The sequence below is a fragment of the Acipenser ruthenus genome, chromosome 22, assembly GCF_902713425.1.
Source record: "Acipenser ruthenus chromosome 22, fAciRut3.2 maternal haplotype, whole genome shotgun sequence".
NCBI lineage: Eukaryota > Metazoa > Chordata > Actinopteri > Acipenseriformes > Acipenseridae > Acipenser > Acipenser ruthenus.
Genome location: NC_081210.1, coordinates 1074710 through 1102381, shown reverse-complemented (window position 1 = coordinate 1102381; position 27672 = coordinate 1074710). Strand labels below are relative to the sequence as shown.

The following is a 27672-nucleotide window of genomic DNA, read 5'->3' as shown; positions in this document are numbered from 1 at the left end:
GTCTGCATCATAAAATGTGACCAACACATCAGAGAAGTTGCTTTTCTGACTTTGTATGTTTTATTCCAACAGAAATCCTTTTAATGTTTTTTTTTTTTTTCTGTGCATAGTTAAGATCTTTATTTCATGCTGACTCCTATGAAACCCAATTTCCTCCTACCAAAATGTCCCTAGTTAGCAGCGAATGAAAAAGGCAAAGGTGCATTTCCTTAAAGTTATAAAACAGTTGTATTAACAGGATAAATAAAAGCCGGGAAGGACTCAGAGCAACAGTTTAACTGCTCCCTTGCTCCTTCCCTTGCAATTCATGTGTTTATTGCTGGTGTTGTGCCATTTTATTACATTCAGAGAATGTGCTTTTGCCCTCGGACTTGTTGATAAATTTGGTCCTGTAAGAGAGAGGATCTGCACTCTTGATTCGTGTCTGTGTTGAAAATGAAACACACGCAGCTCTGAGCTGAATTGGAAGAGGGAATCATAGAAAAGGAAATGTCTGATTGAATTGAACATTCTACTGTCTTTCTTCCAATTTTCAATTTGTTTGTTTTTTTTATTCAGAATATATTGATTGAACGCATGAAAAGATGACTTGGCCTTTCTGATGCTGTTCTCTGCTGGTTTAAGTCTGTCTGACAGACTACACTTTGTAACTCTTAAAAACTTCAAATCCGATATTTCGCCAGTTACTCAGGGTGTCCCACAGGGCTCTGTTCTGGGTCACTTACTCTTTTGTATTTACATGTTACCACTTGGGCATGATTATTAGACGCTTTGGCCTTGGGTATCATTTTTATGCTGATGATACACAATTATATGTGTGCACGAAACCTGATACAAGCACTGCTACCTCTCTACTAGTCAGCTGCCTTCATGATAGAAACATTTGGATGCAACAGAGTTTTCTTAAACTAAACTGTGACAAAACAGAAATTATTTGAGTCGGTTCCCAGTCTCTTGTTCGTAGAGTTGGATATTGACAATGTAAATGTATCTGCTTCCACTGTAGTACGTAACTTGGGCGTTATTTTTGATTCTTCTTTGACCTTCGAACCCCATATTAAAAATGTCACTAGGGTGTCTTTTTTCCATCTCCCCAGTAATGCTGAAAAGCTGATTCACACTTTTATTACTTCTAGGCTTAATTATTGTAATGTGTTTTTATCTGGAGCCTGTACGAGAGTTATAAACAAGTTGCAATATGTGCAGAATTCTGCCGCCCGTGTTTTAACCCATACAGCATCTCAGGAACATATTACACCTGTGCTTTTTAAACTACAGTGGCTCCCAATACGATTTAGGCTTGACTTTAAGATCTTGCTCCTCGTTTGCCCCTGTTGTTTGTTATCCTGTCTTCCATCAACTATGTTAAGCACAGGGACCCCCTGTGTCTTCTGGTTTTCATTCCAACTGAGCTCTCAACTTAACTAAACCCTTAATTGGACTAACAATTAGTTTAATTAAGCCTTCTTAATTGTTTTCAGCTCTTAGAGGTGGAGATTTCAAGGTAACTGTAAAATTATTAGTTGAATTAAAGGTGTAGTTAAGTAATTGAGAGCTCAGTTGGAATGAAAACCAGCAGCCACAGGGTCCCAGAGGACCGGGGTTGGGAACCGCTGCTATGGAAACAGATGGCATTTAATTTACTCTGCTGCTGTAGATTGCACAGCTCATTAAACTGGGAGGAAGAACCACAGAACAGATGATTATTATTATTATTATTATTATTATTATTATCATCATCATCCCGACCCCCTGGTATCCAATCTTGAGGTCACTTGCACTATTCCATTCTGTACTGGTACATGGTACATGGAGACTGATGACAAATGCATGTGGAGGGTTAGCCCACATACAAAATATACACTACACACTGTGATTCTGCTTCAAAATATACACTACACACTGTGTTTCTGCTTCAAAATATACACTACACACTGTGATTCTGCTTCAAAATATACACTACACACTGTGATTCTGCATCAAAATATACACTACACACTGATTCTGCTTCAAAATATACACTACACACTGATTCTGCTTCAAAATATACACTACACACTGATTCTGCTTCAAAATATACACTACACACTGTGATTCTGCATCAAAATATACACTACACACTGATTCTGCTTCAAATACTGTAATACTACGATTATTATTATTAGTAGTATTCAAAAAAATATCTTTTATGTAAGATTAATCAGTCAAAAATATACATTCATGTAATAAACGTGGAAAAATAAAACATTCTCCACCTTATCTAAGAGGGGAAACAGTGTGTGTTATCACTACTGTAAGTTATCACGAATGCATGTATCATTTACTGTTACTTGATTTCAGTGAACATAGTTTTTTTGCCTGCTAAAAGCTAAGTGGGTCAGTCCTGGGCATTGCAGGAATCGTTGATCGATGGCTGCTCTGTGGGTCGGTCCTGGGCATTGCAGGAATCGTTGATCGACGGCTGCTCTGTGGGTCGGTCCTGGGCATTGCAGGAATCGTTGATCGACGGTTGCTCTGTGGGTCGGTCCTGGGCATTGCAGGAATCGTTGATCGATGGTTGCTCTGTGGGTCGGTCCTGGGCATTGCAGGAATCGTTGATCGACGGCTGCTCTGTGGATCGGTCCTGGGCATTGCAGGAATCGTTGATCCACGGCTGCTCTGTGGGTCGGTCCTGGGCATTGCAGGAATCGTTGATCGATGGTTGCTCTGTGGGTCGGTCCTGGGCATTGCAGGAATCGTTGATCCACGGCTGCTCTGTGGGTCGGTCCTGGGCATTGCAGGAATCGTTGATCGACGGCTGCTCTGTGGATCGGTCCTGGGCATTGCAGGAATCGTTGATTGACGGCTGCTCTGTGGATCGGTCCTGGGCATTGCAGGAATCGTTGATCGATGGCTGCTCTGTGGGTCGGTCCTGGGCATTGCAGGAATCGTTGATCGACGGCTGCTCTGTGGATCGGTCCTGGGCATTGCAGGAATCGTTGATCGATGGTTGCTCTGTGGGTCGGTCCTGGGCATTGCAGGAATCGTTGATCAATGGCTGCTCTGTGGGTCGGTCCTGGGCATTGCAGGAATCGTTGATCGACGGTTGCTCTGTGGGTCGGTCCTGGGCATTGCAGGAATCGTTGATCGATGGCTGCTCAATGCACATTCAGAATGAGTTCAAGGAGTTTAGAGGGAGGGGTTGGCTCATGATGATGTGCTCCTGGAACAACAAGCAACCAGATCCTCAATGCCACTGCTCCTTGGGCCTGGCCAGGCATTAATTGCCTTCTTAGTCGCTAATTTAATGACAGTAAAATGAGTCATTACACCTATTGGATCTCAGTTATGTCATAATTAAAATGAGGTAATATGTTATAAGCAGGGTAGATAGTTTAGTAAGAACAGTGGTATCTTATTAAAAGCATGGTAAACTGCACTGCATTAAAATGCTCTATAAATATTACTGATTGAGATTAAGAATTGATTTTAAAAGCACATCAAGGACTATTGAAGTGGATGGGTATTGCTGTTGTACGAACATGCAATTTACATGCATTTAATTGACATGGTACAGTACTGAATCTGTATTACTGTGTAGAATAACAGTCTTGTCTTTGGTTTGCCAAACCTGTGACTCACTGTCAATTACCCTCACTTTCTGTTCTGTGCCTGAGATCCCAGCTCTGTACAGCAGGAAGGTGTACCAAATAGCAGAAAAGAAAAACAAACAGAACTGTCATCGTACTCCAGAGGGCGCCAGTGAGTCAGCCGCAGTGTGTGTGCTCCCCTTGTTCCGCACACATTCTTTACAGCGTACAAACAGGCCCTGCTCTCCTGCAGCCGGAGCCCCGCCCCTCTGTGCTGGGATTGGCTGAGAGGCGCCCCCTCCCATCCCTGCTTCATTGACATTCTGCACTCAGCTCTGTGTGGAGGGCAGAGGGAAGCGTGAGCAACACTGTAACCTGTGCTGCTGCTGCTGATAACACAGCTTGTGCTGTCTCTGGTTTAGGGCTACGAGAGAGGGGCTGCCTCACGCCGCCTGCCTGCCCGTCTTCTCCGAGACCTTGCCAAGAAGCTGCCCCATCTCAATCTCGAGACCCCCTCCCCTCTGCCCTTGTCGCGGTTCATCTAAATTCCTGGACGGTATATGGATAGAAGTTCTCTGTTTCAGCTCATACAAGAGCAGGTAAGGGCTGACTGTTTCTATGGTTACTGCTGGGACGGCTCCTGCTTCTCCACGGCTCTCTCTCCAGTACGCTCAAAATACCAGGTCCAGGGAGGGGCTGCCGGGATAAGGGGGATTCAACTTTGGGAATGCCGGACTGGGACTGAGAAGCTGGTGACAGAACTAGGACTTTGAGAAATCCCTGGCTGTCCCCGCTGTGCTGGTTGGGAGTGCATCCTGCAGGCTCTGCTGGTTTAAGGGGCACCTTTTCTTTCTTAGCAGCCTGCCTGGGATAGCTATGGGTTCCCTGGTTTAGCCTGAGTGAACCCTCCATCCCTCCATCCCTCCATTCATCCATCTACCCTACATTGCTAGATTCCACAGAAGAGCAGGTTGATAGACAATGTCTCTACCTGCACATGGTCACAGATTCTGTGCAGAGTTTTTGTGGGGTGCAGGGGTCCTTGGGCCAGTAGAGTGGTAGATTTAAAGGCTACCTACCTGTCCAGCTGTTTGTCTGAGATGTGTGTGTTCATGGGAGGCATGGTTGGACTGTTGGAGCTACAGGGAAACACTGTCGGGGGAGATGTGGCAGCACTGCCAGTGGGGGCTGTCTGCTGTCAGCAGGGAAATCAACAAATCAAATCAAGAAAATGCATGGGCGCAATTACAAAACCAAATCAAAAGCAAAGCTGGCATGGTTATGTGGTTAGATCTTGTTTTTTACTCAGCTGGTGGTGTACAGCAGGTTTTGCTTTCCAGAGGAGTGCTGTTGCACATATTAAGGCGGACCAGCTGACAGCTCTTGTTAGGAGTACAGGAAGGTGTTTGCAGAGTCTGAGAGTAATATCTCACTGCAATAGGAAGGAGCCCCAGACCCATGGTGCTCTTCTTTCACGTAGCAGTCAACACCTCCAACAGGTTAACACCTAATTTAACAGAGCTGAATAGTAAAAAATACTCTCACAGGTCGACTAATCGGTAAATAAATAAAAAACAATAAATCATGTATTTGATGATGAGTGTGCTGTTTCCCAATGCTTTCCTGTGCACTATGTATTTAAAAAATGCTTGGATTTTACTATTTATTAATGTTATAAGATGTCATTTATATGTTAATGGGTTGCAAACACGACGGCAGTCCTGTCCATCGCAAACTGCTCGCTCACAATGACCTCACAATGACTTCACAGTCACCTGACGTTCGATTGGTCGACTAGCGTTTTCTGAGGTCGCCTGTCACTTTTCTATTCGCAGAGTGACTGTTCGGTGCTGCCCCTATCCTGTGCGGTGGTTGCTTATCCTGCTCATCTGATCTGTGTAACAAGGCTGATTATGGACAGGACATGCCCTTCACATTGCTCTCCTCGAGCAAACAATTCTATCGAGTATTAAAATCTTCCTGTATTGCATTTCATTGAGCGCCACAGTGACGTATGTCCTGTTGGGTTGGAAGGTGGTGATATGAGATCAGCCTTAAATTACATTTGAATTGATTCCACCTAAATGGTGTCGGGATACGAGGTGACTTTTGCAATGACCAGAATTTCTCAGTGGTTAGAGTGCTGGGTTGCAGTGTGGAAGGCAGTGGGTTTAGTACCTGTTAGAGTGCTGGGCTGCAGTGTGGAAGGCAGTGGGTTTGAGTAGCTGAGTGGTTAGAGTGTTGGGCTGCAGTGTGGAAGGCAGTGGGTTTAGTACCTGTTAGAGTGCTGGGCTGCAGTGTAGAAGGCAGTGGGTTTGAGTAGCTGAGTGGTTAGAGTGTTGGGCTGCAGTGTGGAAGGCAGTGGGTTTAGTACCTGTTAGAGTGCTGGGCTGCAGTGTCGAAGGCAGTAGGTTTGAGTAGCTCAGTGGTTAGAGTTTTGGGCTGCAGTGTGGAAGGCAGTGGGTTTAGTACCTGTTAGAGTGCTGGGCTGCAGTGTGGAAGGCAGTAGGTTTGAGTAGCTCAGTGGTTAGAGTGTTGGGCTGCTGTGTGGAAGGCAGTGGGTTTAGTACCTGTTAGAGTGCTGGGCTGCAGGATGGAATGAAGGTGCATACTGCTGTTTTCTGATCAGATCAGTTGTGGACAGGCTGCTTGCAGCTCAGGTTCAGGGATCAGCTGCTTAGCAGTTTTCAAGCGCTTGTGGAGGCAGGGGGGCTGGGACTGAGGCAGAGGCCCAGGGGGAGGCTGTTCCAGATAGCTGACTAGGGTTCTGGATGTCTAGTTAGTCCCTGCTAAGTAATGAATTCTGGCAGCACCGCCTGATCCTCACTCGCACGGTCTGCTGACACACCTGGTTATTTCTGTACCTGCTGAGCAAAACCAGTCTAGCAGGGCAGGTCAGCCCGGACCAGCCTGAGACCCAGACGCTTCCTTGTGATTGAGATAGATATAGATATAGATATAGATATAGATATAGATATAGATAGATAGATAGATAGTGTCTCAGGACACTATTTAACAGCCAGCGTTGCCAATGTTATCAATACCAGCTGTGTTTGGCCTGTGTTTACTGTTTACTGTGTCAAGATAAATCTCTTTTGTTCCTTTCGCTCAGCGGTGTGGAATTATTGTTTTTGTTATCCAGCCACCCAGGGTTTATCTTCTGTCCATTGATTTACTGTACATTCCTCTTTGTATAGCTTGAGGTGCTTTTCCCACTGTGTACACTATTTACTGGTGAACTTCCAAACTGTGCCCAGCAAGCAGACACCCCTCGAGCCTGCCCGGCATGGACCACGATCTTTGAGAGTGAGGCAGCAGTTCAGTCCATGTGGCCTCCAAACGCTTTACATCTAAACTGAGGTTTTAATGCAATGTAAGGACTGTGGCTACTGTATGTACAGAGTGTTAACTGTATTTCGGAGAGCAGCAAGAAAATATCTGTGAAGTTTTGAAGTCACATTTCTCACTTTTTCTCCATTAGTGTCTACTGCAATATATATTAAAAAAAAATACATGCACAAATATTGTACTAGTGGAGGTATTCACGCCTGGAGCGTCTGTTGGAACCACTTAATCATCATTATGAGTTTTCATGTAAAAAGCCTCCCACTTCTGTACAATAACAATAGAAGCACTCTTGGTGGGACAGTACATTTCAGCTGATGGCAGTTGATTCAGCCCCTGGGCGATCTGAGTCCCACGCAATTCTGAGCAGCACACGCTGTCCGTTTTATTTATTGGCTCTTAAAGTAGGAGCCGGGGTTAATGAAATGCCTGGCTGTAAGAGGAATGAGCACAGCTCAGAACTCATGAAGTAACGAGCCCCGCCACACACACACGCACGCACACACTGGCGCACACACACACACACGCTGACACACAGACGCACACAATCACACTGACACACGCACGCACACACACACGCGCTCACTCACTGACACACTCACTCACTCATACTCACTCACTCACACACACTGCTCTTATAGATATGTGAGGCATTAATATGAGCAGTTTGTTTCCATGACAACAGATGCAGCTTGTCAATGGCATGTTCTCATCACAATGTATTAGTTCCACTACAGTTTCTAGCTGTTAACCCTTGCCGTGCCAGAAGAACACAGGATTGCTTGTTCATTACCCTACAAGCAGCGCTGGTGACCTTGTCCATTTCCTTGCACTTGTTAGTGTTTGGCACACTGCAGCACTGCGCATGCACAGTCTCTTCTAAGGTTGAAAGCATGCAATGCCCATTAGTACGCGCTTCCTGTAATCTTAATCCAGGGCTACCAGATTCTGACATTGTAAAAAACATGAATGTCTTATTGTGTCGGAGATGTGATCTTGTGCGGTCTGACTGCTCAAGCTGAAAGGATGTCTGCTACAGAAAGCATACACTGTGGTTCCAAGAGGGTAATGGAAACATAATCAATGAGTCGAGGAGAGACAAAAACACAGAAGAACGATCATGAGTATATAAATGAACCCACGCGTCATTAACCTTTTACTCATGGTGATAGATTTAAATAAGTCATTTATTTTGCCGTTTCTGTGGGGGAGCTCTGAATCCATTGCTTGGTGAAGCCGTGACGTCAATGCTACAAGATAGCCATTGAAATATGAAAAAAAATTTGGAACTTTGGAACACCCATAAAATAAGAGACACACTACACATGACAAATGAACCCAAAACTCAAGAACTGACATGAAATCCAATGTTGTTTTTTTTTTGCACCATGCACAGAATGACAACAGGATAAGATGTACTGAAATTCTGACAGATCTGTACCTGTGCTTGACTGATCTTGTGTTGCCCAGTTCTCTTTACTGTGTTGGATTGGCCGGAACAAGAACTCAAAAATTGTTCTGCATTGAATTTGCTGGCTCCAAGATCTTTCTTCCTGTTTCCTGAGTTGGATTTGCGGGATCCCTGAATGTATTCCTATGTACATCTGTACAGCTCAGAGTCTTAGAGACAGATCATTAGGATGGTCGGAAATGCGAGCAGTATGTACTGTAGTGCAGCTTTCACTTCCTCTCAAAGATGACTGAAAACAAGATAACCGCTGATGACCCTCTCTTAGAATCGGGCGGCTTTTTCGAGTAGGTTTAACTCGGGGCTCAAGGTCTTCATCCAAAGTTCAATCAGGACTTAGACTCGAAAGTCAAGCAGACAAACATTTTGTCTCGCACCGCCTTCGCCGTGCCCATTAGGGACGGTATGCGGCAGGTTCGTGTTGCAGTGGCCTCAAGGCTTGAACACGTTCTTTTCTATTGTGTTGTTATTGCAGCTCGACCCAGAGAACACCGGATTCATCGCAGTGGAGAACATTAGCAGCCTGCTGGAGCAAAATGAGCTGCAGCTGGACCCGTCCAAACTGGAGATGCTGTTTGCGCTGGTGCAGAGCAACGAGGAAGGCCAGGTGTGCTACCAGGAGCTCCTCGAGCTGGTGAGTCACGAACTGGCCTGGGGGGGGGGGGGGGCACTCTGTATAACACATAACTACAGTATGCCACACCTTTCGTGTAGTTCAGTGCGAAATGTCACAGTGATCTGAGTGGGCTGAAGACTGAGGCAACGCGTGTTTAATTCATCACTCGACCAAAGCAGACACGCAAGCCAGGGAACAGCAGCTGGAATTAGCTGGGTTGCGGTTTTGCAAGGCGTGGTGAGGAGACGCTGTTTTACACGGATCTCGGTTACGCTCAGTGAAACTGTAAAAATGCATTTAACATGTTATTGCTCTAATAATCTGCCCTCTCTTTTCATGACATTTGGGTGATTGACAGCATAATAAGAGCTGATCCACTGAGCTGTTCTGCTTGTGCGTTGGTGCTCTGTGAAGCAATTCCGTGGTGGAGCATGGCGCAGTTGCGTTAAGAGAAACAATTACACTACCTGTGCTGGGATGAGTGGCATTGTGGAAGCAATGAGTCACTACATGTGTTCTGCGAAGGTCAAGTTACCTTCATTTACAGTTATAGTAAATCTGAACAAATCCTTAGAGTCCTTAGGGCAAACTTTTCAACAGTGTGTGTGTGTGAGAGCCATCAGTCTACCTACGCTCATTCTTCATGTTTTAATTTGACACAGAGAAATGAAGATGAAAGTAAAGCTGCGTATTTGAGGGGGGGGGGGGGGGGGGGATGTGATTGACAGCCTCGTTCTCTGGATTGGCAGCTCTCCCGAATTGATTATAAAACTGCTGGAGAGGAGACAACCAAGGTGTGTGTCAACTGATGGGGCTCTAATTCAGCAATCCCTCCCTCTAATAGAGCTCTGCACACAGTGCTTATGCAAGGCACGCAGGGACTATATAACACTCCAGACACCTTCCCAAAGTGCTCTTCAGTTATTTACAGGTGATTGAATGTGACTGCGGGTCTCTGTGGACGGGTCATTCTGTTATACACGTTCCCTGCAGCTCAGCGTGACCCTGACTCCTGAACTTCTAATAACACAAATCTTTGGACCGTTTCCAGAAAGGACTGAGAAGCGCTTCAGTTTATGTTATGAATACGGGATGGTTCACAATTAGTACAAAAATAACCACGAGCAGCTTATTACGCAAACCCAGCCCTCATGCTTTTTTTTTTAGTTTTCCCCACTCGAAATTGAACAGTCATTAATAATGAGCTTACTCACAGTCCCCATGGTGATAATTATCAGATGGCATTTCAGTTACTTTCAGTATGGTGCCAACTGCATTTCGTATTGCGTGAAGAACGTTCCAGTGGGGGGGGTCAGTTCGATGCAACTTTAATAACAGCGATATGAAGCACGTGCTAGAAATGTATGAAAAATAATCTTGCTCAACAAACACACATCAGCACGTGTGTGGATAAAAAGAGCTGTGCTCAAACATTAGCTTGTTTTGGCATCTGGATGGAGGTAGCTTGCTGGGAGCACAATACTTAATTGCTGTCATTTGTAAGTACATAATGAAGATGATAACTTGAATTTTAACTCACAGTACAGTATTCTCTTAACTTAGCATCCTAGTTTACTATAGGCATTACTGATTGCATTTGGCGTAATCCACCGCTACATTTTCGATATTCATACACATTTTGCAAATATTTACACTACAGGTTTATGAGCTGTCTGTGCACACACTAGGTCCTGTACACTGTATCTAAGCCAGTGTAGGCGTTGTTCTATTCAAGTCACTGCCCTGGCAGGCCCTGTGCAGTATACTGAATGCTGTTCACATCCCAGGACAGACACGCTGAATTGGCTGGTGCTTCTTTCATCTCCTGACTTCAAAGGGAAGGAACACTCGCATTACATAGCCATTAGCGGGTGTGAATTGTAAACCAAGATGACAACTGTGTCTAACGAAAGTGTTAAACCACTAAAGTGGAACCTGCGAGACGCAGATGTTTGATACTCAAAAAAAAAAAAAAGAGAAAAGCAGCAACATAGTGTTGGTCCCAACAGCTGTAAATCTAAAAGCTACAGTAAATGAACTTAATATACTGTTTTCTATATTGCAAAAGTGCAATTATACTCCTAAATGTGCATTCTATATGTTGGACAGTGTGTCTCATTAAGCAGGCTGGCTTGTTTCATTATGCACTTATTCAGCCCATCGCTGTATCATGCATGAGAATTTGTCTTGGTTATCTCTGCACGTCAGGCTCATTGAAAAAAAAAAATGGTATTGCTTAAGTGTGCTTTATAATTGCTGATAAGGTAAAACCACTAGGAGCCTGAACCTCTACATACTGCATTGTGTTCGGTTACCGCAGATTTTGATTCTGTAATTGAAATGAATGCAGTGGTGCTTTCATGGTGTTTTTGCTAAATGATGCCACTGTCATTAAAGTTTTAAAGTTTACTGTGGTAAAAGCATAGGCAAGTGTAGTAAAACACTCATAACTATAAAAAAATATATATATTTATAATTACGCAAACACAGTGTATACGTGGGAAAAGCATGTTAACTAAAATTACCGTGCTCATTACTTTGAGAAACTTTACTTTGCCCACTACTAGTTTATCCCTCGTACATCTGTTGGTAACACCTGTTGCTTAGCTGCAGTCTTTTTGTGTAGGGTTTCAAACTGCTTCACAGAAGCATGACAGTTACCGCAATATCGTGTTGTCATTCTGGGCAGCAGCAGACACAGTGTCATCTTCCTCAGAAACGCTGGTGTCGATGTACATGATGACACTGAAATCTCGTCCTACACAATGAAATGGCACCTGAGAACAGATAACATTAATGGAAAATTAATAAAAATCCTAACAGCAGGGGCACTGCAGCACAGATACCTGTGTTTGAGTATTAATCGCTGCAGATGTCTGTGCCTTCCTCCCCCGTCCCTAGCCGCACGTGGCTACATGGATCATTCCGAGATTGATTTTCCAAAGGTTCCTTCCCGATCCCCAAGGAGATCTAACTGCTGCTGACTCCAGTCTTTTTGAGCTGAATACAGTCTAGTCAGTCTCTGGCTCTTCCTGTTGCTTTCAACTCCAGTCAACTCCTAAACACGTACCCCAGTTTCATGTAGTGTTACACCTGCAATGCTGCAGTATTTATAGCATCTGTCACCTGAAAGCATCTGAACAGCACCTCAAGGTGGCTCAGCTGTGCTGTATTATTATAAAAGATATTCTGATTGGAACTCCTTGCAATACATTGTGAACTAGACAGCAGTATGTGTCTACAATGGCAAAGCAGAAGAGGTGCCAGCATCCGCTCCCGGTTCACTGTCTGTCTGTGCTCTGCGTTTTCTCTCCAGATGAGCAGTAAGCGCTCCAGCAGTTTCCGCAGGGCGATCGCCAACGGGCAGCGCTCGCTGCAGAGAGAGATCCTATTGGACGAGACGGGGCTGGGGCTCTACAAGCGCTTCGTGCGCTACGTGGCGTACGAGATCCTGCCGTGCGAGACGGACCGCCGCTGGTACTTCCACCAGAACCGATTCTGCCCGCCCCCCATCTTCATGGCGATCATCACGGTCATACAGGTACAGCGACAGTACCGTCCAGCCTGCGGACTGAGACTGGGGCCCTGGTGCATTTCAGTGCAGTGCGATTACACCACAGCACTTAAAATAATTGGACATTTTCAAATTGGGGAGAGAATAAGAAAAATAATTGGTGAGTCCAAAAAAAAAAATACTGTAGTCTTCACCACAGCCTGTTGTTGTGCAGAACAACTGGGTGGGATATTGGTTCTTCATCTTGCCCACAGAAAACTCTGCAAGTATATATATATGTATTGTGTCAGAAAGGTTGTGTGGGAGTCAATCAGGCATTCTCATGAAACAGAAGTGAGTAGAAGGACAAATTCAGGAGCGTTCAGTATAATACAGTGCTCCCTCGTTATAAGATGGCTCTTTATACTGCAGAACTAGTTATATGGCAGTGCGGTACACTAGCACTTGTATTCACATTATAAGGCGGAACACAAATAGCACACAAAGCACCTGTCTCTGTGCTCAGGAGTCGGGGAATCGCTGGTACCCCGAGTCTTGCAGTAACCCCCGTGCTCTCCTTCTGCCTGCAGATTCTTATATTCCTCTGCTATGGCGCAATGCTTAATAAGTGGGTCCTGCAAACCTACCAGCTGGACTTCATGAAGAGCCCCCTGGTGTATCACCCAGGGCACCGGGCGCAGGTCTGGAGGTTCTTCACATACATGTTCATGCATGTCGGGTAAGGACTGAAAGGACATCACTAAGTAAGTGGGGCTCAGAGTGCTGGGCTGCAGTGTGGAAGGCAGTGTGTTGGAGTAGCTCAGTGGTTAGAGTGCTGGGCTGCAGTGTGGAAGGCAGTGTGTTTGAGTAGCTCAGTGGTTAGAGTGCTGGGCTGCAGCGTGGAAGGCAGTGTGTTTTGAGTAGCTCAGTGGTTAGAGTGCTGGGCTGCAGTGTGGAAGGCAGTGTGTTGGAGTAGCTCAGTGGTTAGAGTGCTGGGCTGCAGTGTGGAAGGCAGTGTGTTGGAGTAGCTCAGTGGTTAGAGTGTTGGGCTGCAGTGTGGAAGGCAGTGTGTTTGAGTAGCTCAGTGGTTAGAGTGCTGGGCTGCAGCGTGGAAGGCAGTGTGTTTTGAGTAGCTCAGTGGTTAGAGTGCTGGGCTGCAGTGTGGAAGGCAGTGTGTTGGAGTAGCTCAGTGGTTAGAGTGCTGGGCTGCAGTGTGGAAGGCAGTGTGTTGGAGTAGCTCAGTGGTTAGAGTGCTGGGCTGCAGTGTGGAAGGCAGTGTGTTTGAGTAGCTCAGTGGTTTTGGGGTGGGGGGAGTGGAGTATTTTGAAAGCTTCTAGCGACAGATTTGGGTTCCCCGTGTTCCCCTGCACTTCTTATCAGCCGTGCCTGTGCGAGCGGATCTAACCGCCCCTCTGTTGCCCTGCAGGCTGGAGCAGCTGGGGTTCAACGCCCTCCTGCAGCTGATGATAGGAGTGCCTCTCGAGATGGTCCACGGCATCCTCCGCATCAGCCTCCTGTACATGGCAGGGGTGCTGGCAGGTGAGTGGGGAGAAACGCTGTTTATAGCCTCCTTGTACTCTGCTGTGTGTCAGGCGGCAGGAAACCGATTCACCAGGAGCACGGCTCTCAACAGTGCAGGAGTCCAGAAATAGAGTGCAGCTTGCAATCAGACAGATGGCCAGGCAAACCCACAGTGCCAAAGCACAGCTGCAGACGTCTTCAGCTTAAACAAGCAGGGATAGAGAGTTCGGAATTGGGCTCACTGGGAGTTGTGTTGCTCGTGAAGGGGGAGGGACAGTGGCACTGGCGACACAGACGGGTCAGCGCCTCGCATGAGCCTCCGCTCACAGCTCTGCCAGCAAACCTCAGTCCTGTCCTGAACAGAGATTGTGCAGAACTGTGTGCCGAGGTGAAAGACTGCATCGTTAACTGGGATCCTGCCATGTGAATTCAATATTCGTAACGTCGAAGAACATCATGTGTTGGTTAGTTAGTGCTTTCAATTTAAAAAGCAACATTTTGAAAACTACGCACATTTTTTTCAGTAATATTGAGCTTGTGAATAAGCATTTTTCTCATGTTTTTCCTACTTGTGTCGAGGCCACCTTGGTAAAAAGACTTCCAAAAGACCTATAAAAAGGGGTTTTCAGATTCCCAGCACGTCTCCACCTAGTAGCTGATTTTCTTAAAGTAATAAAGTTACCGTGGCTTTAACAGACTGAGTTGTCAGTCGGAGAAGAAAGGAGCTGGAGGCCGATCGATCACTCGGGAGGCAGAGCTGGCTGAATACTAACAAGCCGCGGAAAGGGATGTTTAAAGTGTTATGATTAGAAACGTGTGCACCCCATTATGAGGTCAAACGAGGCTCTCGGAGAGACGCCCTGGACCAGCCTGCTCTGCTGAGCCACACAATTCAGTGACAGGATTAACGGCACTGCAGCCATCACACAGCAGCACAACGCGCTCACCACAGCGGCCTCTCTCTCTCCTGACAGAGCTGTCCAAAGCCAAAATCGTTTACTCGGCACACCGTCCAGCGTCCACTTTCACAGCAGTGAATTTACATATTTATGGTACGTCGTAAACTGTGCCCTATAGATATGCACACGCATGCTCATTTATTCATATATGCACACACACCTACACATGTGTGCATACAGTATGTGCTGTGTTGCAATATTCATGCTCCTTTTACTGCCTTTATAAATATAATATATGGCACAAGTGATAAAAATTGATGTGTGATTAATGACTAAGCCACCAGGGACGATTTCAAAAGGAGGTGTTAAATCTGAAAAAGAATATAAAATACGATAATATAAATCTAAATGAATGGCTTTTATATTCCCTGCAAAATGTCTCCCCTCCCCCTCCGCTGCCAGGAGAGTTTCAGGAAAAGGATTTTAATTAAATATTGAAAAATCAGTGCAGGCTTTGTCAACTGAATTATTTAGGGAGCCTTGTAATTAGAGTATTGAATACTGGAATCAAGAGGAAGAAGACAGTAGAGTGACAGGAAATGAAAAACACACCCACTGGAAATGCAGACACATGCAAACACAGGGGAGAGGACTCGCCCCACCCCTCCACACACAAACACAGGGGAGAGGACTCGCCCCACCCCTCCACACACAAACACAGGGGAGAGGACTCACTCCACTCCTCCACACACAAACACAGGGGAGAGGACTCACCCCACTCCTCCACACACAAACACAGGGGAGAGGACTCACCCCACTCCTCCACACACAAACACAGGGGAGAGGACTCGCCCCACCCCTCCACACACAAACACAGGGGAGAGGACTCACCCCACTCCTCCACACACAAACACAGGGGAGAGGACTCGCCCCACCCCTCCACACACAAACACAGGGGAGAGGACTCACCCCACTCCTCCACACACAAACACAGGGGAGAGGACTCACCCCACTCCTCCACACACAAACACAGGGGAGAGGACTCACCTCACCCCTCCACACACAAACACAGGGGACTCACCCCATCCCTCCACACACAAACACAGGGGAGAGGAGGGAGAAGTTTAGGGTTTAAGTTGCCTGGAAATTCCTGAACTCCTGGAAAATAATACATTCCCTGCGTTGGGACAGCATGTTGTCAGCAGGGCTGCAGTTTTGAAGCCGCAGCAGGAATTCCATTGTTAAACACACATTATGCTAATCCCATCTTTGCAGAGCCTGCTTGGATAAACAGAGAGCTGGAGGGCGTGCATGGGAGACAGACCTTCCACACAGACTCTGCAGCTTTCACACTCACACTCAGACAGGCGATGACGGAGGCAGACCAACACAAGCAGTAGCTGTTAGCTGTCTCTGCTGTTAAAAGTGCGCCATAGGGCTCAGTTTTAGTTCTGTGCACAGCAGTGAAAAGTCTGCCTCCATTCACGTAGGGTAAAATGAAATAAAACTATCAAAAATACAAATTCTACAGCCCCTCCCTGCCTCATCGAAAGGAAAAGTAGCTAAATCACATAGGTATTGGAAATAGCCATAAAAGTAATAGTGATATGTAGATGCCCTTGCCCCTCAGTACAGAACCAGAAATGCTTTGCCTTTGTAGTCTGACTGCTTTGACACTGAATGTTACCACTTAAATCCTAAGCTTTCGCTTTGGTCTGACTACACCCCTAGCAACACGCCTGCTCCAAACCATGCAAGAGCCGGTTCACAGGAAGTATTCCCCTCCCTTCTCCTGACTCCTTTTAAATATACATTTGCCTTAAAGCTGCTTCCAGTTTTGCCCGGAGGCAGCTGTGTGTCATGCTTTCAGCTAACCCAGTTTACAGTTCGGCGCTAGCTGCCCTGTTTGTTTATTTGCTGTATTTTCTAGGTATGCCGAGTAGCCTGTTGATTCTGACAGGCTGAAGAAATGGTAAAGAAGCAGGCTTACTTTACAGGAGTCAGAACTGGAAAGGAGATTTACGTAATGTCAGATACACTATGAAGTCCTAAAGTGTATGTTCCCTTGTCTGGTTTGTTTATTGATTGTCAGTTAGATGGCTGGAGATCCTGGATGCCAGGATGGAGAATAATAGATCGGGATTCACACACCATCATTTCACGGCGTTCACACAATGCAGAACACTGCGCAATCAGACTGGGATCTACACTGAGAAACCGCTTCGAGACACCCCCGCTAGAGTGGGACTGGGGGGTGAGAGTGAGAGTATCCCTGGCTTTTAAACTCACATCGGAGCAAAGACATCTGACAGTACTGGCCAGGTGCTTAGATAAGGGTAGCTTTTTAAAAGCTTAGTCTAAGAGCTCTCAGTTCCACAACCAGCTCAGGTAAAACTTTAATCTTAACTTAAAAGCACTGTGATGCTCTTCGTCTCTCTCTCCTTTTCTATAAAAAAACCATTGCCACCTTTACTGTATGTTTCACTGGGCTTTTATCCCCAAGTCAAAATGATTTTCGATTAAAAAAGCATTCATTTTAGGATTACTTTCATCGTGTCACCTCTGGATTCAAACTCATTTCTAACTGGATGGCTGTTGGATTGTTGCAGTGAATAGTAGACAAGAAGATACTGTAATTACAGCTGATCACACTGAAACTGCAGACCCACCATTCCATAAAATCCCCTGTACTGAGTTCACCCCCTGTACTATCTTCTCTATAGTGATTATGTTGACTCTCTGATCGCCAATACTGAATTCAGTATGCAGAATTTGTTGGCTTTCAGGTCCCTTATTCCGAGTTTTCCCCCCCACTTGTGGCTTCTTGTTTCTCCACTTGCGGCATTTTGTTTTGTACTATGGAAATTGTCATGGCAATACACATTTTACCTACTCATTTTATCTTCACTTCTCACAAACCGTACACAAAAAAAAAACATGCACTGTAGCTACATTTCAAATGCATTCTAAACAGCGTTCTTTTTCAAATCCCTACAGATGATCTGTGAACATGAAGCAGGAATGAAATGTCTTCAGGCTATTGATTTTTTTCTACCCGAGCAAATCCATCAAACAAACAGTATTTTTATCCAACATTTGCACTGTTTTTTTTTTTTGTTTTTTTTTAACAATAGTTTTACTTTAGAGGGGTCATTGAAGAACCTGGCCCCGTTCCCAAAGTCTTCGGTATTGAGTTAATTTCTTCGATCAAAAAGATTAAGTTTGATGTTCGTGTTCATGTAATGTTGTCAGCTTCTACAACAGCGGTCTGCAAACTTGCACACACTCAAAAAGAACCTTCCTTTTAACAATTAGCTTGTAAGCAATAGCTTTGAGGCTACATGCTCATTATTTCAGTTTCTCTGAAGCAGGTCAGGGAAGAAGAAAGGAGTCTCACGTTCCCTCTGGAGCAGGTAAAGCTTGGCAAGCTGCAGTGATAATTTCCACAAGCACACAGCACTGAGATGTTATTTACAGCTCTCAGTCCTGACCGGGAATATGTTGTACATTCTGTTATATTCTGGATGCAGGTTTGTTCCCACTTGAGGATTCCAAGCACATCACATTGGTGTTTGTGAAGTGGCTGCTCATGTGAGGTCTGATCCCTGTAGACCCTGTGGTGACTGCAGCGGCCAGGCTGAATCGACGGGGTCGGACCGGCAAGCACATGTCTTAAAGATGCCTTGAAGCACGTTCCCGCACAAAGACGCTGCAGCACAGACGACTGATGTTAATGAGGCACAAAGCACTGAAGCATTGAAAGAAAAACAAAAATGCACAATCAACAAGTCCTTCTTGGTGGCTGTCACTGTGCCACATGCATACACGAGGAGGCTGGGGGTGTCGCTGACACTGCAGAACCCCCCCCCCCCCCCCCACACCCCCCCATCTCGATTCCCATTTGGGAGCTGCCATCGCTAAGTGGGAACCAGAGGGCAAAGTGAGACAGAGCTGTGATAGATATTTATAGCCTGCTTGCTTTAATAATAACACTAAATCACAGTGAATAGGGAGAGACACGGTAGGAGACACAAGGCATTCATCTCGGGTCTGGTCCCTCACATTTCTCTCCCTAAGCAAGGTGTGCTTGGGTGCGATTTAGAACAGACTGGCTCAGCCAGTATCCAATAGAGCAACATTGATTGTATATGTGGGTTAATTAAACTTCATGAGCTCTTTATCCAGCAGAAGGTTTCTTTATTACTGGGCACATGTGATTTACAGGTGCCTGAATTCTTCAGCTCCCCGCTGATCTGAGCTCTGGGATAAAGGACATTTTCCAGCAATTACAGACAGAGGTGAACAGTCCAGGGCCCGCTGTTGTCAACAATGCTGTCTGTCAATCTTCGTTCTGAAGCTGAAAGATGAGATCCAGAAGAAGGGATCTAGGTTATTTCTTCATCAAAGAGCAGCACGATCCCAATATTAAACCTGTTCTATCAACCTGTATTAGGTAGCGATGGTGTTGATTTGCAGCTACTGAAACTTACGGATGAAACGCTGGCAGTTGGTGAATTTTAAATTACCATTATGGCTCAAGCCATTAAACAGCAGGATTTTATTTATTTATTTATTTATTTATTTTTTGCATTGGTGCTGAGAAGCAGAGGGAAGCTAACAAAAGCTGTGTCTGTGGCGTGGGTGGGTGGGAAATAGGACCTTCCCACAAAGACATATTTGACAACTCCTGTTTGATTCAGCAACTCAGTTTGGTCCACCGTGGCCTTGCCGGTGTCACTCGACGCTAAGCTATGCAGAGATAGGGTGGAAGGCTTCCCTTCTGAATCGATGTTCTGAGAAAAATAATTTCACTCGCAGTTGGTTTGCAAATCTTTCCAGTAAGCACGGGAAGCAATGGTGATTCTTTGCTGGTATCCAATCAGGTGGCACAGCACTTTGCACTTGACAAATTCAATAAATCGGTTAAAAGAGAACAAAGTGAGTGAGCAGCAGCCAGTCCAATGCCGCAGTGTCAGCAGATCTGCAGGAATGGTTAAATCTACGGTCAGTTGTGTACAGTGTCTCGGATAGGACTTCTGAGGGATGACCAGTTTCAGAAGACAATAATCATTGAGCTATATAGTCAAACCTGCTAACAACGACCACGCATAAAGGACTGGCTGAAACATGGGAAGTAATTACTCAACACGATTCATGTGGTCTCTGTAGACATGTGCTTTGTCAATACAGGTGGTCTTTATTCCAGCTTTTACTGTAATGTTTTCTTTGCCTGATAACCTGGTAAGCTGTAAATGAACACTTTACAAACCGAATACCCATGCTTCAGCCATTGCTTGCAGCAGTAAGAAAGCAGAACTGAAAGAAGTTTGACATACACATTCTCCAGCAACACATATCTTTTACTGTTATATTCTATTTGTTTCACATCATTTACTGGTCACTGAGAACAGTTTAGGGTTTGTTTTAGTGTAAAAATAGTGTTTTAGGCTTGATTGGTTAAACAGTGTTTAATAAATAGAACTGCAGGCATTCTCTCAATCCAAAAGGATTTGCAGGGGGGGTATGCATAAGTCATACCAGACCAGAGCTCGGAGATATAAACCACTGAGCCCCGTCAGGAGCACAGGACTGCTGCTGGAAAGATACTGCTGCTAATTACAGCATTAAAATCAACAAGAAACACAGCCATTAATATTCTCAAACACAGCAAGCGATGCATTGCCAAATATCATGAAACCGCACGGTCTGAGCTGAGACGTGTATTAGCAACGTTTATAAGGCACTTCATTATGATATTACATCTTGGCAGGCAGTGCATTTTACAGTACGTGTCTAATAAGTACATCTCCAGATCTTTTTATATGCACATGCATTAGCTTGTGGGTGTGTCTGTTTGTTTTTTTTGCTGCTCCAAGGCCATTTTCTTGTATTGAGTCAATTTGCACAGCTCTGTAATTTATAGTTTAGAGGCTATTGGAAAGTGTCATTGAAGCTGAATTAGTGGCAAAATATAATCACACACTCAGGGCAGATACCAGCTTTACTGAGGATATCAATAATCAAATAATTGTTCCTTCTAGGCTATGCACAGCTAATAGTACCAAGATAATGTAATTGTAAACAATCAGGATTTGTATAGCAATAGCGAAGCACAATCACACACACATGCTTTAACCAAGACGGAGCGTGCCAGTGGTCACCGTATTCTCTTCCGGGGGAAGACATTTACCTAAAGTGATGTTAGCAGGACTAAAAGATACAACACTTGAAATAAACGCGTGACGCTGCTAATTTCCAGGAAGAAACAATATTCCCGACTGCAATGGGACAGGACCTCAGACGTCATTCTTCCTGTAGTATTCCCAGCCTGGAAACTAGAAATAAACCTTTTTTCAGCGCCTGTCTCGCTCCCCTTTGTTAGACAACTGACACAAATCCTAAATCCCGGGTGAGGAGTTGCCTAGGAAACAGCAATTCAGATCCCTTGTTTGCTTGGACTGGCCAATTTTACAAATCTTTATTATTATTAGTTTATTTAGCAGACACCTTTATCCAAGGCGACTTACAGAGACTAGGGTGTGTGAACTGTGCATCAGCTGCAGAGTCACTTACAATAATGTCTCACCCGAAAGACGGAGCACAAGGTGGTTAAGTGACTTACTCAGGGTCACACAGTGAGTCAGTGAATGAGCTGGGATTTGAACCGGGGACCTCCTGGTTACAAGCCCTTTTCTTTAACCACTGGACCACACAGCCTCCTTACAAACCTGTCCCTATACTCAGACATGATAGAATTTCACGGCTGTATGCCATTGTATACGCTTCTTTAGTAAGAGATGCATGTTTTTCCCATAGGGCTGCTCTGATGTGTGTTGACTATTGACCGGTTTTGTGTGCAGCAGTACAAACTCTTAATTAAGTACTTTTATTAATGCTTTGTACTGTAATGCTTCACAGCATTTAAATATGGATATATTCACACTGCTGATCACCTGCTAACAGGCATGCTGGATGAAGAGGTACGATAGCAATATCTTTGGGCATGGCTTACAGACAATTTGTAGTTCTTGTATACTTATTGTATGTTCATACTGTCTGTGCATGAATTTGATTACTTTAGAGAAATATGACGAACAGTAACTAACTACATTATAAAATAGAATGTGCAGTGTTTGATTTAGAACATTTTGATCTGACACATTACATAATATTTCTTGACCCCCTGCTGCTGCTTGGTGGCTGAGAATGAGACTGAGGTCCCTGCAGACTGCAGGCTGTGGTTCTATATCCAATGAGATCAGTTGGAGACTATTCATGCATATGGAATTCAGTAATTACATATGCATTGCCTTATCCGTTTATGCGTGGGACATTTATTTTCTATGTTGTTTTTCTTTTCAATTTGAATATGATATATATATATATATATATATATATATATATATATATATATATATCTAATTTTCTTTTAACATTTTTTTTAAAGAGGCAAATCTATTTAAGTTCAAAGCTTGTTTACAAGCAGGCTCTGCTACTGGAAAGAATCCCTGGACGTAAATAATTTTTAAAAACCCTTAAAGCCAAGGCAAGGAACAGGGAAATAACATTGATCTGACCATTCAGATCAACAGAACACCTACTCAGCTGCCCATGTTTTAACTGTCCTCGGACGTCATTGCCAGGTTGTTCTATTAAAAACATTAGTGCAGTAAATATTCACAAATGGTTTATCAATTGCATCTCAGCTGTTCCTCTACCCAATTCGAGTAGGGGTTGCTGAAGCACAATGATGAGGTGCACTAACCCCATGCCAACTTCCCTCCCTGCCACCCAGTGGGACTGTGAAGGCTAATGCAAGGAGCTGGATCACTTTGCACAGTGTACAATTATTCCTTCTAATAAATCTCGACTATCGAATGATCTGGTGAGACAAGCGCCATTCATCCACCGCAGCGGAACTGGGGGCGTTCAGACTGAATAGCAACCTTTTTAAAAAACAAAACAAAAACAATCACACAGATAGAAAAGAAAAATAACACTTATTATTACCATGCAGCATTTAATGAAGGCATTGATGACTATGCAGTTGATGTTGAGGTTGGGCGGTCAGTGTGTCACTGTACTATTTTTTGGCCTCAGGAATTCCTTGATCTGTAAGGAAAAGCCCTGAGATTGCAGGATTGCAGCCCTGATGGATGGGAAAGATGTTCTGTATCACCCGCCCCACGCCCCCTCTGGAGTGGGTCAGCGGCTCTAACGCTTGCCCCGCTCTCGCTGTGTTTCTGCAGGCTCCCTGACGGTCTCCATCACTGACATGAGAGCCCCCGTGGTGGGGGGGTCCGGCGGGGTCTACGCGCTCTGCTCAGCTCATCTCGCCAACGTCGTCATGGTAACTAACCTGCCTTGCTATTATTTGTTAGGAAACTGACCTTTGGAAATGTCAGACACTTAGAGGGAGGGGTTTCCAAGTGGAAATCTATCAGCATAGACTGCACTGTTCATAACAAACACGCAGGGGGATGGAGAAGAGGGTAGGGGCACTCTCGTGATCACAAAACACAGGTAACACTACACCAACCGGGCCAGGAATTACCGATGTTATAAAATGTTACAAAGTCGTTTTGTTTATTATCTTATTTAATCTGGATTGTGCTTATTCCTGTGTAATAGAGAACATCACTGGTAATTACATTCCTCAGTAATTTACTGGCAATTGATGTAAATGTACATTTTGCCTATAGAAATACATTTTTAAAATTGACAGGAACGAGGACTGCCCACTTTACACATTCAATTATCGAGCCAATTTAGAAAACAAATATATTTTACCAGTTTTACACACTGCAAATACCACCGTCCCTCAGGCATTTTACACGTCATATAATCTCGTTTACACAACATGAAAAGGATAGCGGCAGCATCATTAAATGTAATCCATAGCTTCAGCAGTGTGCAGAAAGGACGCACTAAGCAGAGTAAAAGTGAGAGCGAAGCAGTTCTAGCAGAACCAATGCGGGTTCCATCATAAGACTAATGGGGTCATTCATACAACATCCTGGTTATTTATTCATTTGTTTGTTTGTGTATTTTTTTTTTTTAAACTTTCTTCAGTGGGAGCGCCTCGCTGGTTATTTGCACATTTTAAAAAATTTATAGCTAATGGGCAGCAGTGTGGAGTAGTAGGGCAGCAGTGTGGAGTAGTGGTTAGGGCTTTGTACTCTTGACTGGAGGGTCATGGGTTCAATCCCCAGTGGGGGACACTGCTGCTGTACTCTTGAGCAAGGTACTTTACTTAGATTGCTCCAATAAAAACCCAACTGTATAAATGGGTAATTGTATGTAAAAAAATAATGTGATATCTTGTAACAATTGTAAGTCGCCCTGGATAAGGGCGTCTGCTAAGAAATAAATAATAATAATAATAATAATGGAGTCCTGTGGCTTTTTATAGCCCACTAGATATTAGAGGCTGAGAGAGAGGAGAGAGAGAGGGGACGGTGGAGTGAGGGAAAAGGGGTGGAGAAAGAGGAGGGGAGGGGAAAAATAGATGACATGAAATAGATATATGAAATAAGAGGTCGCCTCAGTACTGAGTGGTCCACACAGCAGTATATATTTACACTCTCTATCTTACAGCCTAGCGTGGTGCTAATGGAGGAGAGGCTGTTGGGCGAGATTGAGATCATAAGTCCCGTTTCTGTGTGTTACATGCATGCTAGGAATCCCATCCCACAGCACTGGTAAAGAACGAGCTACAAGCATCTGGTAGAGTGCATCAGGCCTGGCTGTGATACTAATATACTGTAATATAATGCAGACCAGCACCTGCTGTGATAAGGTCTTTGTGAGCTGAGATTGCTGATGTTGTCAATGTATAAAAAGAGTACTTAGAGGCAGGTTGCCCATTGGACTGGCACAAAACGTCCTGGGAACATCCACACTTTGAGTTGTGTTGTATAGAGAATATGAATTCAATCTTCCCAGGAGGGGGGGCATGAATATCAGTTTTTGCTATCTGATAGGGACTGGTGGAAGCGTGGTTGTTTGGAAATGTCAAATTTAGGCTGGCCATTACTCTTCTTTCCCTTTTAGTGCGAGACAGACGTCTCCAACTTGAGATCTGTATTGTGTATCCAATGTATTCACGAGCACACATGTTTTTTTTGTGGCCAATACAAAGTTGTGCAACCATAAACAACACTCCAATAGAGACACAACCTGCCCTCATTCTATGGAAATGTCACCTTCTCGTCCAAAACCTGAACTCCCTGAGGCAAACCCTATTTCAACATTTTCATGTGGGACGCCGTGCATGGGAACGGTCAGTATGCTGTTTTTAATATAACCTGCTCACTTTTTCATTGCAGAACTGGGCTGGGATGCGCTGTCCTTACAAACTGCTCAGGATGATCCTGGCTCTCGTCTGCAGTAAGTAGAAGTTCATGTTCTCGTTTACACAGCCAGGTAAGTGCTTAACAGCCCACTGCAGACTTCAGGACTGTGTACTGTGCAGGGCATGGCTGGAGTTAGTGCCAGTGGAAGCTGGTGGACCCACAGCACTGGAGACTCTTCCACAAGGCAGGTGCATCTCCGGGATGATCTCGGAGCCTGTGAAAAGGGCTGACAGCATCGGAGACTGAAGCATTGTGACTTTAAAAAAAACAACAACTTCCCCTCCCCTTCTCCCTCCAAATCTTTTCTAAAACCTTCAATTGCAGAGCGTCCTTTTCTTCAGATTTAGGATAAATGTGACTTTTTAACAATTATTGTTTTGTCTTTCTCCTTGTGTGTCACACCCATTTTTTTCTTTGTCCTGTCCCATTCCCTCTTTCTGTACGTATCGACCCTCCTCACTTCACACTATCTTTCTCTCACCCTCCTCCTCTTCTCTTTTACCTCCTCTCATCCCCTGCCCCATCAGTGAGCTCCGAGGTGGGGCGGGCAGTGTGGCTGCGGTTCTCTCCCCCGCTCCCCTCCTCGGGCCCCCAGCCCAGCTTCATGGCCCACCTGTCAGGGGCGGTGGTGGGGATCAGCATGGGGCTTCTGATCCTGCGCAGCTACGAGGAGAGCCTGCAGCGCCAGTGCTCCTGGTGGGTCATCCTGCTCTCCTTCGCCACCTTCTTCGTCTTCGCCATCTTCTGGAACATCTTTGCCTACGACCTGCTCGGGGTGCAGATCCCGCCCCCTCCCTAGGGGGACACGCCCCTTGGATTAAACCCCGCCCCTTTAAAACCTCGTCCACTGAATAATTTGAGTGAAGCACTGCCCTGTCTGGCTTTATCCCATGCTTAGTCAAACCTTTTGGGGAAAATGTCAAACTTTGTAGCACTTCTTTTTACATAGAGTGTTGCCAGTTCCAATGTAGTTAACATGCACACAGGTACACGGTCCGTGCAATCTTTCTGATGGCTGTATTTGGTTTGGTAAATGTTCTGAATGTCATTGACAAAGACTAAATTTAAAAAAAAAAAAAAAGTGCTGAATTTAGGTCGTATTCAGCTAGAGTCTGAGGAGCTCAACAAACACTTTACCAAACCATAAGTATTACCTTTTCGGAATACACATATTGATAATACCCATAGTATGACGAACACTGTTCTTGGTGCTACGTAAAAATGAGTGCTGCCGAAAACTTCAATCCTAAAGAGAAACCTGTCCTCTCATTTTAAGAAATTTGTCTCATTCAAAAAATGATTTCCTCTCTCTGGAACCTCCCTCCCTCAAATGAGATCCTGGACCTCTTCTCAAAGATATTAGAGACACTGGAATCTTTGCGCTTCGAGGATTCCACCATCTTCACACTGCAGGAAAGCCACGCCTCTCTTCAGAAGAACCGCGCCCACACAGGGAAGCTCCACCTCTCCTGTCTGTCTACCTGGTGACTGGAGTGCCAGGGACTTCCCCAGGGAGACAGCAAAGCTGGGCTGGACCTTTATACACCTACTTCTCTGGGGAGAGGGGTCTGTCAAATGCTCTATTTTTACCTCAATGTCTTGATTCATAAGGACAGAATACTTTTGTACATGAATGTATGTTAGGGTTCATTTGGTTTTGTTTTTGCTTTTAAAAGAAAAAGGTGCCATATTTCAGATTTTGCCCTTTGAAAAAAAATCTTTTAATACTTTTAATTTAATACTAGAGCTATAAGTTTTATGGAGTATTTTATCTTTTCATGGTTTCTGTTTGTAGAATGAACCAAGGAGGAGCCATCATATTTCAGCTCTCCAGTAGCCCATGTTTTCTTGTTTGTTTTGGTATATCTTTTTTTTTTGGTTTTTGCTTTCATTTGTATTTTTTTTTCAAAGAAATACTATTAATAAATTCTCTGAACTTCAGATGATCCCATTGTCTTTCCTTCTTAAACATGTTTGCAAGACAGGACAAACACCAGACTAGGGATAGCTGAGTTTCTGCTCACATCTAGTGCAGCTTACAGAAGCTAACCGTAATACAATGTAACAGCTGGGCCGACAGACAAACTGCATTATCACATTATCCAGTCCCAAATTGTCTACACTGTAACTGCAGTTTACCCATATGTATCCATTCGCTGTCGTTGAATCTTTTTTCATCTCCCAGTTTCCTGACCCCGGATCTATTTCAGTCCTGATTTGTTCTCAGGTGGGAAGGGTGAATAATACGCTGCATGCCACACAGAACTAGTTAAAAGCAGGTCTGTATCTGCCCTAGCCTTCAGCTTTCCATCACAAGCATCACTGCAGTGTAAAGGACTGTCCGTCTTGATGATGCACTGAGACTTCTATTAACCTCCACAATCCATTTAAACAGGTGTTGGGAAT

General features: G+C 44.7%; 1 protein-coding gene across 1 annotated transcript; it reads left to right on the top strand.

Moving 5' to 3' along the window:
- The first annotated feature begins 3914 nt into the window (after window positions 1-3914).
- Window positions 3915-27201, top strand: LOC117973649 (rhomboid-related protein 1-like). The gene is made up of 8 exons (XM_034926634.2): window positions 3915-4168; window positions 8858-9016; window positions 12315-12539; window positions 13082-13230; window positions 13918-14030; window positions 23161-23261; window positions 25240-25300; window positions 25794-27201. Exons 1-8 carry the CDS (start codon window positions 4130-4132, stop codon window positions 26063-26065), a joined length of 1119 nt encoding a protein of 372 aa, XP_034782525.1. The 5' UTR covers window positions 3915-4129; the 3' UTR covers window positions 26066-27201.
- Window positions 27202-27672: the final 471 nt, after the last annotated feature.

Bases quoted from the DNA above. Each gene is read 5' to 3' on its own strand.
- LOC117973649 (XM_034926634.2), top strand. From the start codon at position 4,130: ATGGATAGAAGTTCTCTGTTTCAGCTCATACAAGAGCAG. The intron at 9,017-12,314 runs GTGAGTCACGAA...TTTTCTCTCCAG, and splicing joins ACCAGGAGCTCCTCGAGCTG to ATGAGCAGTAAGCGCTCCAG. The intron at 23,262-25,239 runs GTAACTAACCTG...TTTTCATTGCAG, and splicing joins ATCTCGCCAACGTCGTCATG to AACTGGGCTGGGATGCGCTG.